Below are 13,696 nucleotides of genomic sequence, written 5' to 3'. Positions count from 1 at the left end.
CAGAGAAGCAGAACAAGCCACAGCTTCCTCACTTCGCCAGTTCCTCGGCTGATCTTATTTCCTCAGAGTGGAAGCCTCTGAGTCCTCATCCAGAATGAATCTCAACTGAACTGTTTGTTGCTCAGAAGCCTAAAAGCTTAACCAGCCTAGTTCCTGGTTTTCACGCCTTATATACCTTTCTGCCATTACTTCCTGGGATTAAAGGCTCTTGTTACCATGCCTGGCTGTTTCCAGTGTGGCCTTGAACTCACAGAGATCCAGACGGATTTTTGCCTCTGGAATGCTAGGATTAAAGGTGTGTCTGCCACCATTTTCTGGCCTCTATGTCTAGTGGCTGTTCTGTTCTCTGACCCCAGATAAGTTTATTAGGGTGCACAATATTTTGGGGACACAATATATCACCACAGGGTGCTTTTCAGATTTTGCTGTCTTTGTTGTTTTTGCAGAGGACTTTAACATTAACTCCCCTTTGCTCACCTGCCTTATACTATCTAGCAACACAGAACAGAGTTCTGTGATCTTAAAATACTATCTTTTGTTCTTAGAAAAGTTCCTTGGTTCCTCCTTTCCTGGGTTCCCTTCTTTTTATTCTCTTCTAGATAAGCTCATATTTTCTATTCAAAGTCTCCTTCAAAGATCACTTGTGTGAAATTTTGCCTAGTTCTCTGATTAGAATTGTTAGGTATGTGCTCCCACAGAGCAAGGTATCAAATCATGTATCCATGATAAACCTTAACTTTTGCAATAACTTATCTGTTTATCATAATACTAAGAATTCTTTGAAAATTTTTTATTATTAGTGTTTTATTTGCTTTGGGTTTGTGTTTTCGTTTGGTGTGTGTGTGTGGCTGTGGCTGTGGCTGTGTTTGTGTGTTTTATCAAACCTAGAGCTTTATACATTCTAGGCAAACATTCTACCTACTGAGTTATACCCCAGACTTTGTTGAAGGAGCCTGATTAACTTTGAGCATCTTAATTGGCTCAGTATCCATCATGCCTGGCTCCTTACCAGAAACAAATTAAAAATTTAGCTGAGTACTAATTATGGAGAGGAAAGTCAAAACTAGAGACAGGATTGAAATTGGTAATCAAGCAAATATCAAAACCATTCTGAAAGCTAACCCAGGAAGACTCGAGTTCAGTGGGTGTGGTGGTGCATGGATTGATGCTAGAGCACTTGGAAGAGAAAGCAGGAGGGGCGTGAGTTTGAGTCTGCTCTGGGTTCCAAAAGACATTGTCTCACTTCCCACCTACTGCCACATCCTCCAGAAGCTCAATTTGAGACAGATTAGAAAGACAAGAAAATAAACTTGAACCCATCAAATTACATACATTAAACACTTTTTATGTTTTTCATGTATCAGTTGTACTCAGTAAAGCTGTTAAAAGAGAACTTCATGAAGTAGGAGTTTTCTAAAGAAAAATATGATAAATTCTTGGTTGCAGTGCTAACTATGCTTAACTTGTGTTTTGGGAAGTTTGATTTGTACTTCTTAAGCACATCTGAGCAAAAAGTGGCCACCTTTTAATGGACTCCGTAAATCCTTAATCCAGGATGTTTCTTGTGGATTGAAATATGCCTTGACTATGCCAGGTACTTTTCTTACACAAAGTTTCATTTGTATATATTCTTAGAATCTTATTTTTCTTTTAAAGTGTTAATGGCCAACAGTCTACAGAAACTGAATCTTTAGTGGATACAGTATCCGTAATAAGGTAAAGTGATATTTTTCTTTGTCCCTAAAATCATTGATGAAGCAATTTATGTAGATTTAAATATGTTATAATTGGCATAATTAAATACAGCTCAGAGTCCTCTTTAGCTCCACAGATATTCAAGACCCTGAAATGTCTTAGAATTTCTAGCTATAAAGACTTTGATATGGAATCTAGGGTTATTTATATATATCTGGGGAGGAGAGGGAACAGGTTCTCAGTGTGCAGCCTGGGCTAGTCTGGAACTTAGTGTAAAGTCTGTGCTGGCTTCAAATTTGCATTGATCATCCTGCCTCAGCCTCTTAGTGCTAAGATTACGGGCATGCACCACCATGCCTGACTTGAATAAGTCTTTTTTTTGGTTTTTCGAGACAAGGTTTCTCTGTGTAGCTTTGGTGCCTGTCCTGGAACTTGCTTTGTAGACCAAGCTGGCCTCCAACTCACAGAGATCGCCTCCCTCTGCCTCCCAAGTTGAAGGCATGAGCCACCACTGCCCAGCTTTGAAATAATTCTTTTTTTTTTTTTTGGTTTTTTTCGAGACAGGGTTTCTCTGTGTAGCTTTACGCCTTTCCTGGAACTCACTTTGGAGACCAGGCTGGCCTCGAACTCACAGAGATCCGCCTGGCTCTGCCTCCCGAGTGCTGGGATTAAAGGCGTGCGCCACCACCGCCCGGCTTGAAATAATTCTTAATCACACCTCTTAGGTATAAGAAAGATATATAAATGATGGGAAGTTCTTGAAGGATGGTGACTGGCAATGAAGAATGGTAGCAGGTGGTATCTGTAGCATTCCTGAGTGGCTGAGATTTCTGTGGAAGCAGGAGTAGCATCATCAGGAAGTAAAAACTATTGGAGCTGGTGAGAGAGCTCAGGGATGGAGCCCTTCTTAGCGTATGTAAGGACCTCGATGCAATCCTCTGCACTGTAAAAACAGTGTGAAGGCCCATTATTGGAACCCCGGGACTTCTAGGGTTGAAGAGTAAGCTGTTCTCTTCTTGAAAAGGTCAAAAGGAAAAAATATTGTCCCAAGGTGGAGCAGGGATGGGGATGGAGCCTAGACTTAGAGGTGAAAAGTTTGAGAATAGCATTCTAGAGAATACAATACAATAGAATAGAACATTTTAGGAGAAAGGAAAGGTGAGAAAGGATTTGCTCATTGCAGAGTATTTTCGTGGATAAAAGTATAGCTAAAATGTCTACATTTTAGGTGGGGCTAACATACCTATAAAGTTCAGGCACACTGCTTTTTATTTTCTAAGTTGCTTCTATATAAAATAAGAATAATGCTGTCTTGCAAGGCTGTTAAAAAAAAATGCCACATACATTATTTCCAGTATAAACTTGCCTTTTTTTTAAAAAAAAAAAAGTCTTGGGAAATGAAAAGTATGTGATCTACCATCAAATGAAGGAATTTTGAAAATTCTGCAGAAAATGATTTTAGAAGCCAAAGGAGAGAAGGAAAATAAATTCTTTGCAATTTGAGGAGGGTTTGGGAGTTGTTTTGTTTTTGTCTTGTTTTTCATCCTCAATCTATTTGGATAACTGATAGAATCTTGATTTCTGAGTAGATGAACTGTAAAAAGATGAAATAAAGGGAAGTTTGACAATAGAAATATTAAAACTTAACATGGGATGATAGGTAAGAAGAGCACCAAGAAAAGCGGGGCAGTGTAGAAGATCCTATAGCAAAGGTGACAAGTCATTTCCTTCTGTGCCTTCACTAGACTCTGGAATTAATCACTAACTAACTCTCTTGTTTTTATTTAGGTCTCACAAGAACGTCATATCTAAATTGAAACATGAAAGCAGTCAACCAGATTTTAATAAGAAAGAAGCAAGAATGGGAAATCTTCAAAGTGAGTACTGTTACTATAGTTTTAGAAGTAGAGACAAGTGCTCTAGCTGTTCACCTTACTACCACAGCACAAAAGGCCCCTCAGAAGACCAAAAGCCGACTTTAGAAAATGAGCTCTTGTTGATGGTCTAGTCTGAGTTATGTGGCTATGTGTGGGAGTAGCATTGGTTTTCTGCTTAACTGTATTCAGCAACTTCAGACTTTTTTGAGCTATGAATGGAATCAAAGCTCATTATTTACATTGAATAAGTGAATTCGGAATCTGTACTTCTAGGGAAAATACAAAAGGTTAGGTTCCTCGATCTTCAATAACATTTTTATCAACTAATCAGTACACAGTCTTGTTTTATGTTTGTTCTATTTAAAGACACTGTGGTGTTGGCTCATTAATATTGACTCATTGCCAGCTGCACTATAATACATGCCTGAATAAAATATATGCCACTCTTCCATGTTGCCCTCTGACCTCCACAGATACACATGCACATGCCCACTCATAAATAACTGATTATAATTTTTTTAAGTTTGAATAAAGAATATGAAGTGCTTTGATGGTTGGCTCTATTTGTGTCTGTAAGTATAAATTAAGCTTTAGAGTGTAGAATGATTTAAGCAAAAGTCTCCCCAAAAGCCAATCTTCTGTTTTTCTTAGTTAGCTATTTTTAGTTGGTTTGGAGTCAAACTAACAAAATTAGAGTGATTTTGTTCAGTTTAGAATCTAGCAGTGTAGTCTAGCCCTATCTCAAACTCATGATCCTCTTACTTGGCCTCCAGAGTTTACTTGTGTGGGACACCATGCCTAGTTTTTATGTTTTAAGTAATCAGGGTTTGTAGCATTGTTTTCTTGATACAATCCCTATGAAATTCTACCTTATTGATTTAAATTTATTCTCCATGAATCCTTTAATTAGGATTCCCTTTTCTTTGCATCTTCATTTTATTCCTATTTGTCTAAATGTTTTTTAAGTCTGTAGTTTCTAAATTCTTACATGCTGAAGACTATCTACTGTCCTTTGTGTAGCTTTAAAACTTTTTGTCTTAGTATATAATACTCTTTAGAAATACTTTCTGGCCACAGCTTAGCAAACAGATTGATTTTGAGTTGCTACAGTGTCGAAGTCTGACATTAACATGACTTCTCCCACCTTTGTGTGTGAGTTGCTTTTCTCTCTTCCCTGACCAGGTTTTCCTAGAACATGTGCTGAGTGCCAGACATCCCTCCTTAATTACTGCTTTGGTTTTGGATTTCCACTTAATTAAAGTGATTTTTCACTTTGAACTTGCTTATTTAATCTCCAGATAACTGAAGGATGTTCTAAATAGTTTTCTAATCTCCAAATAATTGAAGGATATTCTAAATATCATTCTGTTACTGAGTTCATGTTTAATTCTATTGTGGTCTGAGAATAGTTTGTAGTAGACAAAAAGTACCTATATCCTAAGCTGGCCATGAACCTGCAGTAGTCAGTCCTCTGCTGTGGCCTCCCAAGTGCCGGTTGTCAGAGGACACTTTCAGGAGGTGATTGTCTCCTTCCCCCAGGGATAGAACTTGGATAACCAGACTGTACACTAAGAACGTTACTGGCTGAATCCTCTTACCAGTCCCTTAAAGGGTTTTGTTTCTTTATGGTGCATCCTACTATTGGTTTGTCTTGGTGATTGTTGTTGATGTATATCTGAGAAGAGAGAACAGTATGTGTTCTGTTATTAAATATCATAAAAAGTCTTCAGTGATCCTGTCCCAAAAGTACTTTTCCTCCTATACGCAGGTGATTAGATACGTTCCTGGAGGTGAGCGGACACTTCTGTGTTAGTCAAATGGATTCCTAGACTTAGGTTGCTTCCAGGTTTGAAGGAAAAAGAATTCAACATATAGGGCTCATTTTCTTAGAGTAGCTAAAGTAAACAGGAATTTCATGGTAACCTGTTGGAAAGTCCACCCTTTCTTCTAATGTGAAGCAATATTAATGTTGGTGTTTTTATTCACAGGTGAAATAACGACAGAAAAAAATAGAAGAACCATTAGAAGCAGTAGATTATGTAGTTCAAAGAATCAGCCAGACACTGATGAAAAACACAAGCGTAGGAAAAAACAGGTATTTTTCGCTATATTTGAATAATATTTATAAATATTTAAGTATTTATACTTGTTTTCCTAAAAGGTCTAACTTTAAGGTTCTTATGCATTTGAAAACTACACACAAAGTAGAAAATACACCATTTGATCAGGGGCGTTTTGTTTTGTTTTGTTTTGTTTTAAGACAGGGTTTCTCTGTGTAGCCCTGGCTGCCCTGGAACTCACCCTGTAGAGATCCTCCTGCCTCTGCCTCCCAAGTGCTGGGATTAAAGGTGTACGCCACCATTGCCTGGCCCCTCAATCTTGATTTAATTTTGGTGAGTGGTATCTATCAAGAAACTTCTCCATTTCTTTTAGATTTTCCAAATTTGTGAATTCCAGGTTTTTGAAGTATGAACTAATGATTCTCGAATTTCTTCATTGTCTGTTGTTAAGTCCCCTTTTCATTTCTGATGTTGTTAATTTAGATATTCTCCATCTCCTTTTTAGTTAGCTTGTCTATCTTGTTGATTTCTCAAAGAACTCTTTGTTTCATTGATTTTTTTGTATTGTTCTCTTTATTTCTACTTTATTGATTTCGGCCCTCAGTTTCATTTTTTCCTGCTGTCTACCCCTCTTGTGTGAGTTTGCTTTTTTTTGTTCCAGAGCTTTCAGGTGTGCTCTTAAGTAGCTAGTATGAGATTTCTCCAAATTCTTTATGCAGGCACTTACCGATGTGAACTTTCCTTTTAGAAAAGGGAAACTTGCCTTTTAGACAGTCCTTTCACTCTGTTCCATAAGTTTGGGTGTGTTGTGCATTCATTTTCACTGAATTCTAGGGAGTCTCCAATTTCTTTATTTCTTCCTTGACCCAGTGGTAGTTCAGTTGAGAGTTGTGCCATTTCCGTGTGTTTTTAGGCTTTCTATAGTTTGTGTTGTTGTTGAATTCTTTTTGAGGGGGGGCGCGGTTCGCGACAAGGTTTCTCTGTGTAGCTTTGCGCCTTTCCTGGAACTCACTCTGTAGCCCAGGCTGGCCTCGAACTCACAGAGATCCGCCTGCCTCTGCCTCCAAGCGGTGGGATTAAAGGCGTGCGCCACCCCTGGCTTGTTGTTGAATTCTAACCCATGGTGATCCAATAAGATACAGGGGGTTATTTCAGTTTTTTGTACCTGTTGAGACTTGCTTTGTGACAGTATATGGTCAGTTTTGGAGAAGATTCCATGAGGTACTGAGAAGAATGTTCTTTGGTGTTTGGGTGAAATGTTCTGTAGGTATCTGTTAGATCCATTTAAGTCATAATGTCCTTATTTCTCTGTTTAGTTTCTGTCTGGACAACCTGTCCATTGGTGAGAGTAGAATGTTGGAAGTCTCCCACTATTAATGTGTGGAGTTCAATATGTAAATTAAGCTTTAGTAATTTTTTTTTTACAAATGTAGGTGCTCCAAAAATACATTTGGGGCATAAATATTCAGATTTTTCCTTTGATGAGTATGAAATGTCCTTCTACATCTCTTTTGATTAATTTTTGTTTGAAGTCTATTTTTTTTAGATACTAGGATAGCTACACCAGCTTGCTTCTTAGGTCTGTTTGAGTGGAAAATCTTTTTCCAACTCTTTACTCTGAGGTAGTGTCTCTCTTTGAGGTAGTGTCTCTCTTTGAGGTAGTGTCTATCTTTGATACATTTTCTTGTATGCAACAGAAGGATGGATACTGTTTTTGTATCTATTCTGTTAGCCTGTATCTTTTTGTTGGCGAATTGAGTCCATTGATACTGAGAGATGTTAATGACCAGTGATTGTTAATACCTGGTGGTGGTGTGGTGTGGTGTGGTGTGGTGTGGTGTGGTGTGGTGTGGTGTGGTGTGGTGTGGTGTGGTGTGTGGTGTGTGTGTGTGTGTGTGTGTGTGTGTGTGTGTGTGTGTGTGTGTGTGTGTGTGTGTGTGTGTTGTTTTCCCTTCTTGTGGGTTTTGCTGTTGTTGGATTATCTATTGCTGTGTTTTCGGAGGTGTAGCTAACTTCCTTGGGTTGGAGTTTTTCTTTCAGTACCTTTTGTAGGTCTGGATTTGTGAATAGATACTGTTTAAATTTGACTTTGTCATATAATATCCTATTTTCTCCCATCTATGGTGACTGAAAGTTTGGCTGGATATAGTAGTCTGGGCTGGCATTCTCCATCTATGGTGATTGAAAGTTTTGCTGGATATAGTAGCCTGAGCTGGCAGCCGTGGCCTCTTAGGGTCTGTAAGACATCTGTCCAGACTTTTCTGGTGTTTCGAGTCTCCATTGAGAAGTTGGGTGTAATTCTGATAGGTCTGCCTTTATATGTTAATTGACCTTCTTCCTTTGCAGCTTTTAATATTCTTTCTTTATTCTGTATGTTTAGTGTTTTGATTGTTATGTAGTGAGGTGACTTTTTTCTGGTCCAGTCTGTTTGGTGTTCTGTAAGATTCTTGTACCCTTATAGACATGTTCTTTAGGGTGAGAAAATTTTCTTCTGTAATATTATTGAATATATTTTCTGGGTTTTTGAGCTGGGATTCTCCTTCTTCCATTCCTGTTATTCTTAGGTTTGGTCTTTTCATAGTGTCCCAGATTTCCTGGATATTTTGTGGTGGGAATTTTTTTAGATTTAACAGTTTCTTTGACCGATGAATCTATTTCCTCTATCGTATCTTCAGTGCCTGAGATTCTCCGTTTCCTCTCTTGTATTCTGTTGGTGATGCCTGCGTTTATAGTTCCTGTTCGCTTGCCCAGTTTTCCATTTCCAGAGTTGCTTCAGTTTGTGTTTTCATTATTGCTTTCATTTCCATTGTCAGGTCTTGAACCATTTCCTTCACCTGTTTTGTTGTTGTTGCTTGCTGGTTTGTTTTTTCTTGGCATTCTTTAAGGGATTTATTGATTTCCTTCAATTTTTTGTTTGTCTTTTTCTCAATTTCTTTAAGGGGTTTTTTCCATATCCCCTATAGGGCGCCCTGTCTTCATAAAGTCATTTTTAAGTTTGTTTTCTTGTGTGTCAGCTGCATTGGACTGCTCAGATCTTGCCGTTGTTGGATAGCTGGGCTCTGGTGATGTCTATTGCCCTTTCTGTTATTGATTGTGTTCTTACGTTGGCATTTAGGCATCTGGATTTGGGGGGTTATAGGTCTTGGTGCTGATTCCTGCATTTGTCTTTGTTGGATGAGTGGGTTGTTTGTTTGTTTGTTTCTCTTTTCTCTCTGGTCTTCTAACCTAAATGGCCAAGGGCTCTAGTGACTAGTGAGTCTTCAGGTCCAATAGGGTGTCTCTGTCAGGGTTTTGGGAGCCTTGGGTCCCTAGATCTGACCTGGCCTCTGGTAAAGCCAAAGTCTTCCTTCAAAGTTGTAGGCCACAATATGGAGCCCAGTGGAGAGGGTACAGTATAGTATGGGTTTGTTGGGTGGGCTTAGGGCGTGTTAGCGGGCAGTGGGTGGTGTCTTATCTGGAGGACCCTAGGACCATCCCAGCCTCCTGTAAAGCTGTCAGGGCTATGGGCAAGGGGGAGGGCCAGGGGATGTGTCCCAGGGATCAGGCTCTGGGGAATGTGGCAGCTTGTCTGGGAGGCAGGTCACTCGCCTGTTCTTTAGACTGGTGTGGACTGTACCTGGGCATGGTCCAGGAGTCTGTTGGAGTTGTGGGGAAGGGCTGGCCACAGGGAGGATGGTGAGGTGGGAGGGGTTGGGCTGTGAAGTGGGTCTTGGGGGAACAGAATCTAGGGGGTGGGTACAGTCCAGCTGGCAGGCAGGTCACAGGTCACTCACCTGCTCCTCGATTGGGTATTTATTATTTTTAATTTGAAATGTGCTATCATGTAGCTCAGGCTGACCTCAGACTCTTTATGTAGCCAAGGACGCCCTTGAATCCCTGCTTCTCCTCTCTTTACCTCACTAGTACTGGGATTTACAGTCATCCACCACAACTAGCTTTCAGTAATTCCTTTGCTTCTCTTCTGTCTGCCCCTTGACTCGTTCTCTGATGGATATAAGAAGACTAGTTTTCAGGTTGTTCTGATTTTCCCATTGTGGATAGGATGATAATTTCCAAGAGCTTTGCTTATCAAACTGGAAACCAGAAATCTCTGCCTCACACAATCTTTCCCAGTTGTATTTGAGGATAGAGCACAGGTGTCATTTATAGATAACTATGAGAGAACAGTTTTTCTTTTGTCGGGGAGAGTATCAACCGTATGATCTATAGGATATATGGGTATTGATTATGCCACTGTTTGCTTTGCCAAAAAAAGTTATGTGGACACTGCCAACATCTGTTTTTATTTTTCAGCTATCCGCTGTTGACCTTGTGATAGAGAACTCTTCTCAGGAGGTGGCTGACACTTCATTCTATGTTGTACTGGAGCTTTCAGTTGTTGTTTTTTGATTCAAATTACTCAGTTTCTACTTGGATAGCTTTTTTTCTCATCTGTTAGACAAAAGTCCTTGAGCCTGCCTCATTAAAATTTGTAGATCCTTTTATAAACTTAGTCCATTAAGGAAAGAAGTAAAGGCCTTTCAAAAGTATATCCTCCACACAGAGATTACATAGTGTGAATTATTATAACAAGCTTTTCTTTTACTATAAATTATGTCATTGTGAAGGTACAATGTAGAAGACACAGTCTTAGAGTAGCATACAAACCTGAAAGGATTTTGGCTGTGGTCAGTGCCAGTTTCTCTGGTGTGCAGTCAGTCATCTGTGACATAGTTTTCATCTCCTATCTGTCTTCAGGTCACGTTGATTTTCCTTTTTTTAACACCAGAGTTTTCTAATAAGAATTTTATTTTTTTTCAATTGTAGTAAAATATACATAATGGCAAATGTATCATCTTAAGATTTTTAAGGCTTATCATTTTTATTTATGTATGTTTCTCAGGTAGGGGTATGTGCATGTGAGTAAAGAACTCAAAGTGTCTGGTCTCCTGAGCTGGAGTTACAAGCAGTTGTGAGCCACCTATCAAAATTCTAGGACCCAAACTCGGATCCTTTGCAAGAACGGAATATGTTCTTAACTCCTGAACCATCTCTTCACCACGTCTTAATCATTTTTAAGTATGCAGTGTAGTAGCATTAAGCATATTCATATTTTCATATGATCGCCACAGTCTACCCATAACTTTCAAAACAAACTCTGGACCCATTGAAACACTCCTCCTTTCCCCGTTCTCTGCCGTGCTTCCTAACTGTCCTTTTTACTGTCTGTCTCTGAGGTACCTCGTATCAGTGAAATCATTCGGTCCATGTGTTATTTTTATGTGAGTGTTTACCTGCATGTATCTATGTGTACCACAAGTGTACCTGGTGCCATAGAGGTCCAAAGGGGGCATTGAATCTCCTAGAACTTAAGTTGCAGATAGTTAATAAACTGTCATGTGGATGCTGGGAACTGAACTCAGGTCATCTGGAAGAACAAGAAGTGATTTTATTACTGAGCCATCTCTCTAGCCCTAGTACTTGTCTTTTCATATCTAAATTATTTCACTTAGCATAATATTCTTAAGGCTAACACATGTTGCCAGAATTTCCCTTTTAATAATAAATAATATTCCCTATATACTGTATGCTGAAAATTCTTTCATTCATTGATGGACCTGGCTTACTTCCTCATTTTAGTGTTATGGATAGTACAGCAGTGAGTATTAGTGTACAAATAGTGTGTAGACACTCAAACCCCTCTTTATCACACCAAAAGAAGGAATAATTAGTGGGCCACCTATCCCAAATACTAAATGTTAGTATTTTGTCTATGCAAAGTATTAGATTTTATTTAAATTTTTTAGCATTTTCTCCCAGCTTAAATTGAGTGGTTGTGTTTTTGAAAGTCTGTCTTACAGAAGACTTGGCGTGCGTGTGTGCGTGCGTGCGTGCGTGCGTGCGTGCGTGCGTGCGTGTACCTCCCCCAGCACAGGGAAAGAATGTTCACGGAGTTCATTAGTGAAGTACTAAACAGTCATGAGTTCTATTTAGAAATGTGGAGTGATCTATGAAAGGTTAGATAAGCTGCTTGAGATATCTCAGTGAGTCTGAAGTTAGACAGACTGTATAGCTGTCCCATCTTAGCTGGCTAAGCTTCAGTAACACTACCCTGAAATATTACATGGGTAATGGTAAGATCTTATAAAACCATATATGTATGTGTGTTGATATGTATAAAAGAATATAGGAAAATAATTTTCCTTTTTAAGAAACAGAGCATTGCTTTGACTTTTAAAAGATGTATTCTCTTTAAAGAATGTTTCTTTGAGTAACTTTTATGTCTTTTCAACAGGCGTGGCTTTGGGAAGAGGACAGATTTTTGAAGTGTGGTGTAAGGAAATATGGAGAGGGCAACTGGGCTAAAATACTCTCACATTATAAGTTCAACAACCGAACAAGTGTCATGTTGAAAGACAGGTGGAGAACGATGAAGAAACTGAAGCTGATTAACTGAGCCCCTGAAGGCTGAATGGGTTTGTCTGCACGTAACCCAGGACAGTGAAATACTTGAAACACTACATTTTGTTTAAAACTTTCTGGTCACTGATGTAGCTGCACGTTTTTGTTGAAAGTATTATTTTTTTGTGCTGGTTTTGTTACAAATTGGTACTGTAAAAGTAAAAATATATGCCATCATTGTTTTCTTTAAGAATCTTTATTTTTGTAAAATATAGATATGTTGAACCCTATCAAATTCAGGCCCCCATCCCACATCCTGTTTTAATACAAAAGTAAGAGCCTGATAAGATAAAAAGTATTTACTTACAGCTATTTCTGTTTACTCTATTCCATGTCTGTAGACTTACAAAATGCCACATAGAAATTAATATTATCAGGAATTGAAGGATACTCCTTTGTGATTTAGTTGCTTAAGTTATGATTAGTGTACTACTTACTGGAGATTTTATTACTATTGTGATGAATGTGCAGAACAATCCAAAGTTCTGACAAGCTTGATTTCTCTCAGTAGTTTCATTTAAAGGAAGTTGGGTTTTCACCAACAATTTATTCTTTAGAATATTTAGTTAAAGAGTAATAATTAGCATTTTGAGTTTTATGTGCTGTATTTAGCTAGTGAATAAAAATCTCAACCTATTGAAATATTTACATTAGAAACAGGATATTGTGTAATGTCTCTAATTTCTACCAAAGTGTCATGTTTTATTTTCCTGTTGCTCTTGATTTGATGTTATCCTATTTATCTAATAAACAGAAACATTACTAATTGCTGTGTGCTTCCTGACCCAGTAGCTCCCACCCATGTTTACCCAGTGACTATGTTTACCCAGGATGCTGCTGATTGGTCCCATAGCTGGCAGCTTGGGTCAAAATTAGCTAAGTCAACCTCACTCTAAACATAGTTCATAAATCATCAAATCTAAATTGCTATTATAAAATACCTATTATTTTACCCTTTGCTTTAAAAAGTTACAAATACGGTGCATCATTAAAATTTATTTACTAAAAGCTTTTATTTTTGAATTTTTAACACTCTTATTTAGTGAGTGCATAAATCTTCATGCCATGGCATACATGAGGAAGTCAGATAATAACTTGGGGGCGTGTGCTAGTTAGTGTCTTGTCAACTTGACACAAGCTGGATGGAGATTGCTGTGGGATGTTAAATGTGGTGCTCTAATTGGTTAATAAATAAAACACTGATTGGCCAGTAGCCAGGCAGGAAGTATAGGCAGGACAAGGAGAGAAGAGAATTCTGGGAAGTGGAAGGCTGAGGCAGAGAGACGCTGCCAGCTGCCACCATGAGAAGATGTTAAGATACCGGTAAGCCATGAGCAACTTACAGACTAATAGATATGGGTTAATTTAAGATAGAAGAACTAGATAACAAGAAGCCTGCTACAACCATATAGTTTATAAGAAATATAAGTCTGTGTGTTTACTTGGTTGGGTTTGAGCAGTTGTGGGACTGGCGGGTGAGAGAGATTTGTCCTGACCCTGGGCCGGGTAGGACCTGGAAAAGGCTAGCTACAGGAGATACTTGGGAAGAGGAACCTCAACTGAGAAATACCTTCATCTGAAGGCCTTAGGCAAGTCTGTAAGGCATTGTCTTCACTAGTGATT

At 38.7% G+C, this 13,696-nt stretch overlaps 1 protein-coding gene across 1 annotated transcript in view; it reads left to right on the top strand.

The window, feature by feature from the left end:
• The window catches only part of Terf1 (telomeric repeat binding factor 1), a 30,607-nt gene extending 17,768 nt beyond the window's left edge, over positions 1 to 12,839 (top strand). Inside the window, exons 7-10 of the mRNA XM_052717054.1 lie at positions 1,657 to 1,716; positions 3,484 to 3,572; positions 5,561 to 5,667; positions 11,907 to 12,839. Of these exons, the coding sequence (XP_052573014.1) occupies positions 1,657 to 1,716; positions 3,484 to 3,572; positions 5,561 to 5,667; positions 11,907 to 12,068 (418 nt within the window). The 3' untranslated portion in view covers positions 12,069 to 12,839. The remainder of the gene's footprint in view (positions 1 to 1,656; positions 1,717 to 3,483; positions 3,573 to 5,560; positions 5,668 to 11,906) is intronic.
• The last annotated feature ends 857 nt before the right edge of the window (positions 12,840 to 13,696 follow it).

The sequence above is a fragment of the Peromyscus californicus genome, unplaced genomic scaffold, assembly GCF_007827085.1.
Source record: "Peromyscus californicus insignis strain IS unplaced genomic scaffold, ASM782708v3 Scaffold_5__1_contigs__length_169319896, whole genome shotgun sequence".
Taxonomy (NCBI): Eukaryota; Metazoa; Chordata; class Mammalia; order Rodentia; family Cricetidae; genus Peromyscus; species Peromyscus californicus.
This window is presented reverse-complemented; position numbering and strand designations above follow the sequence as displayed.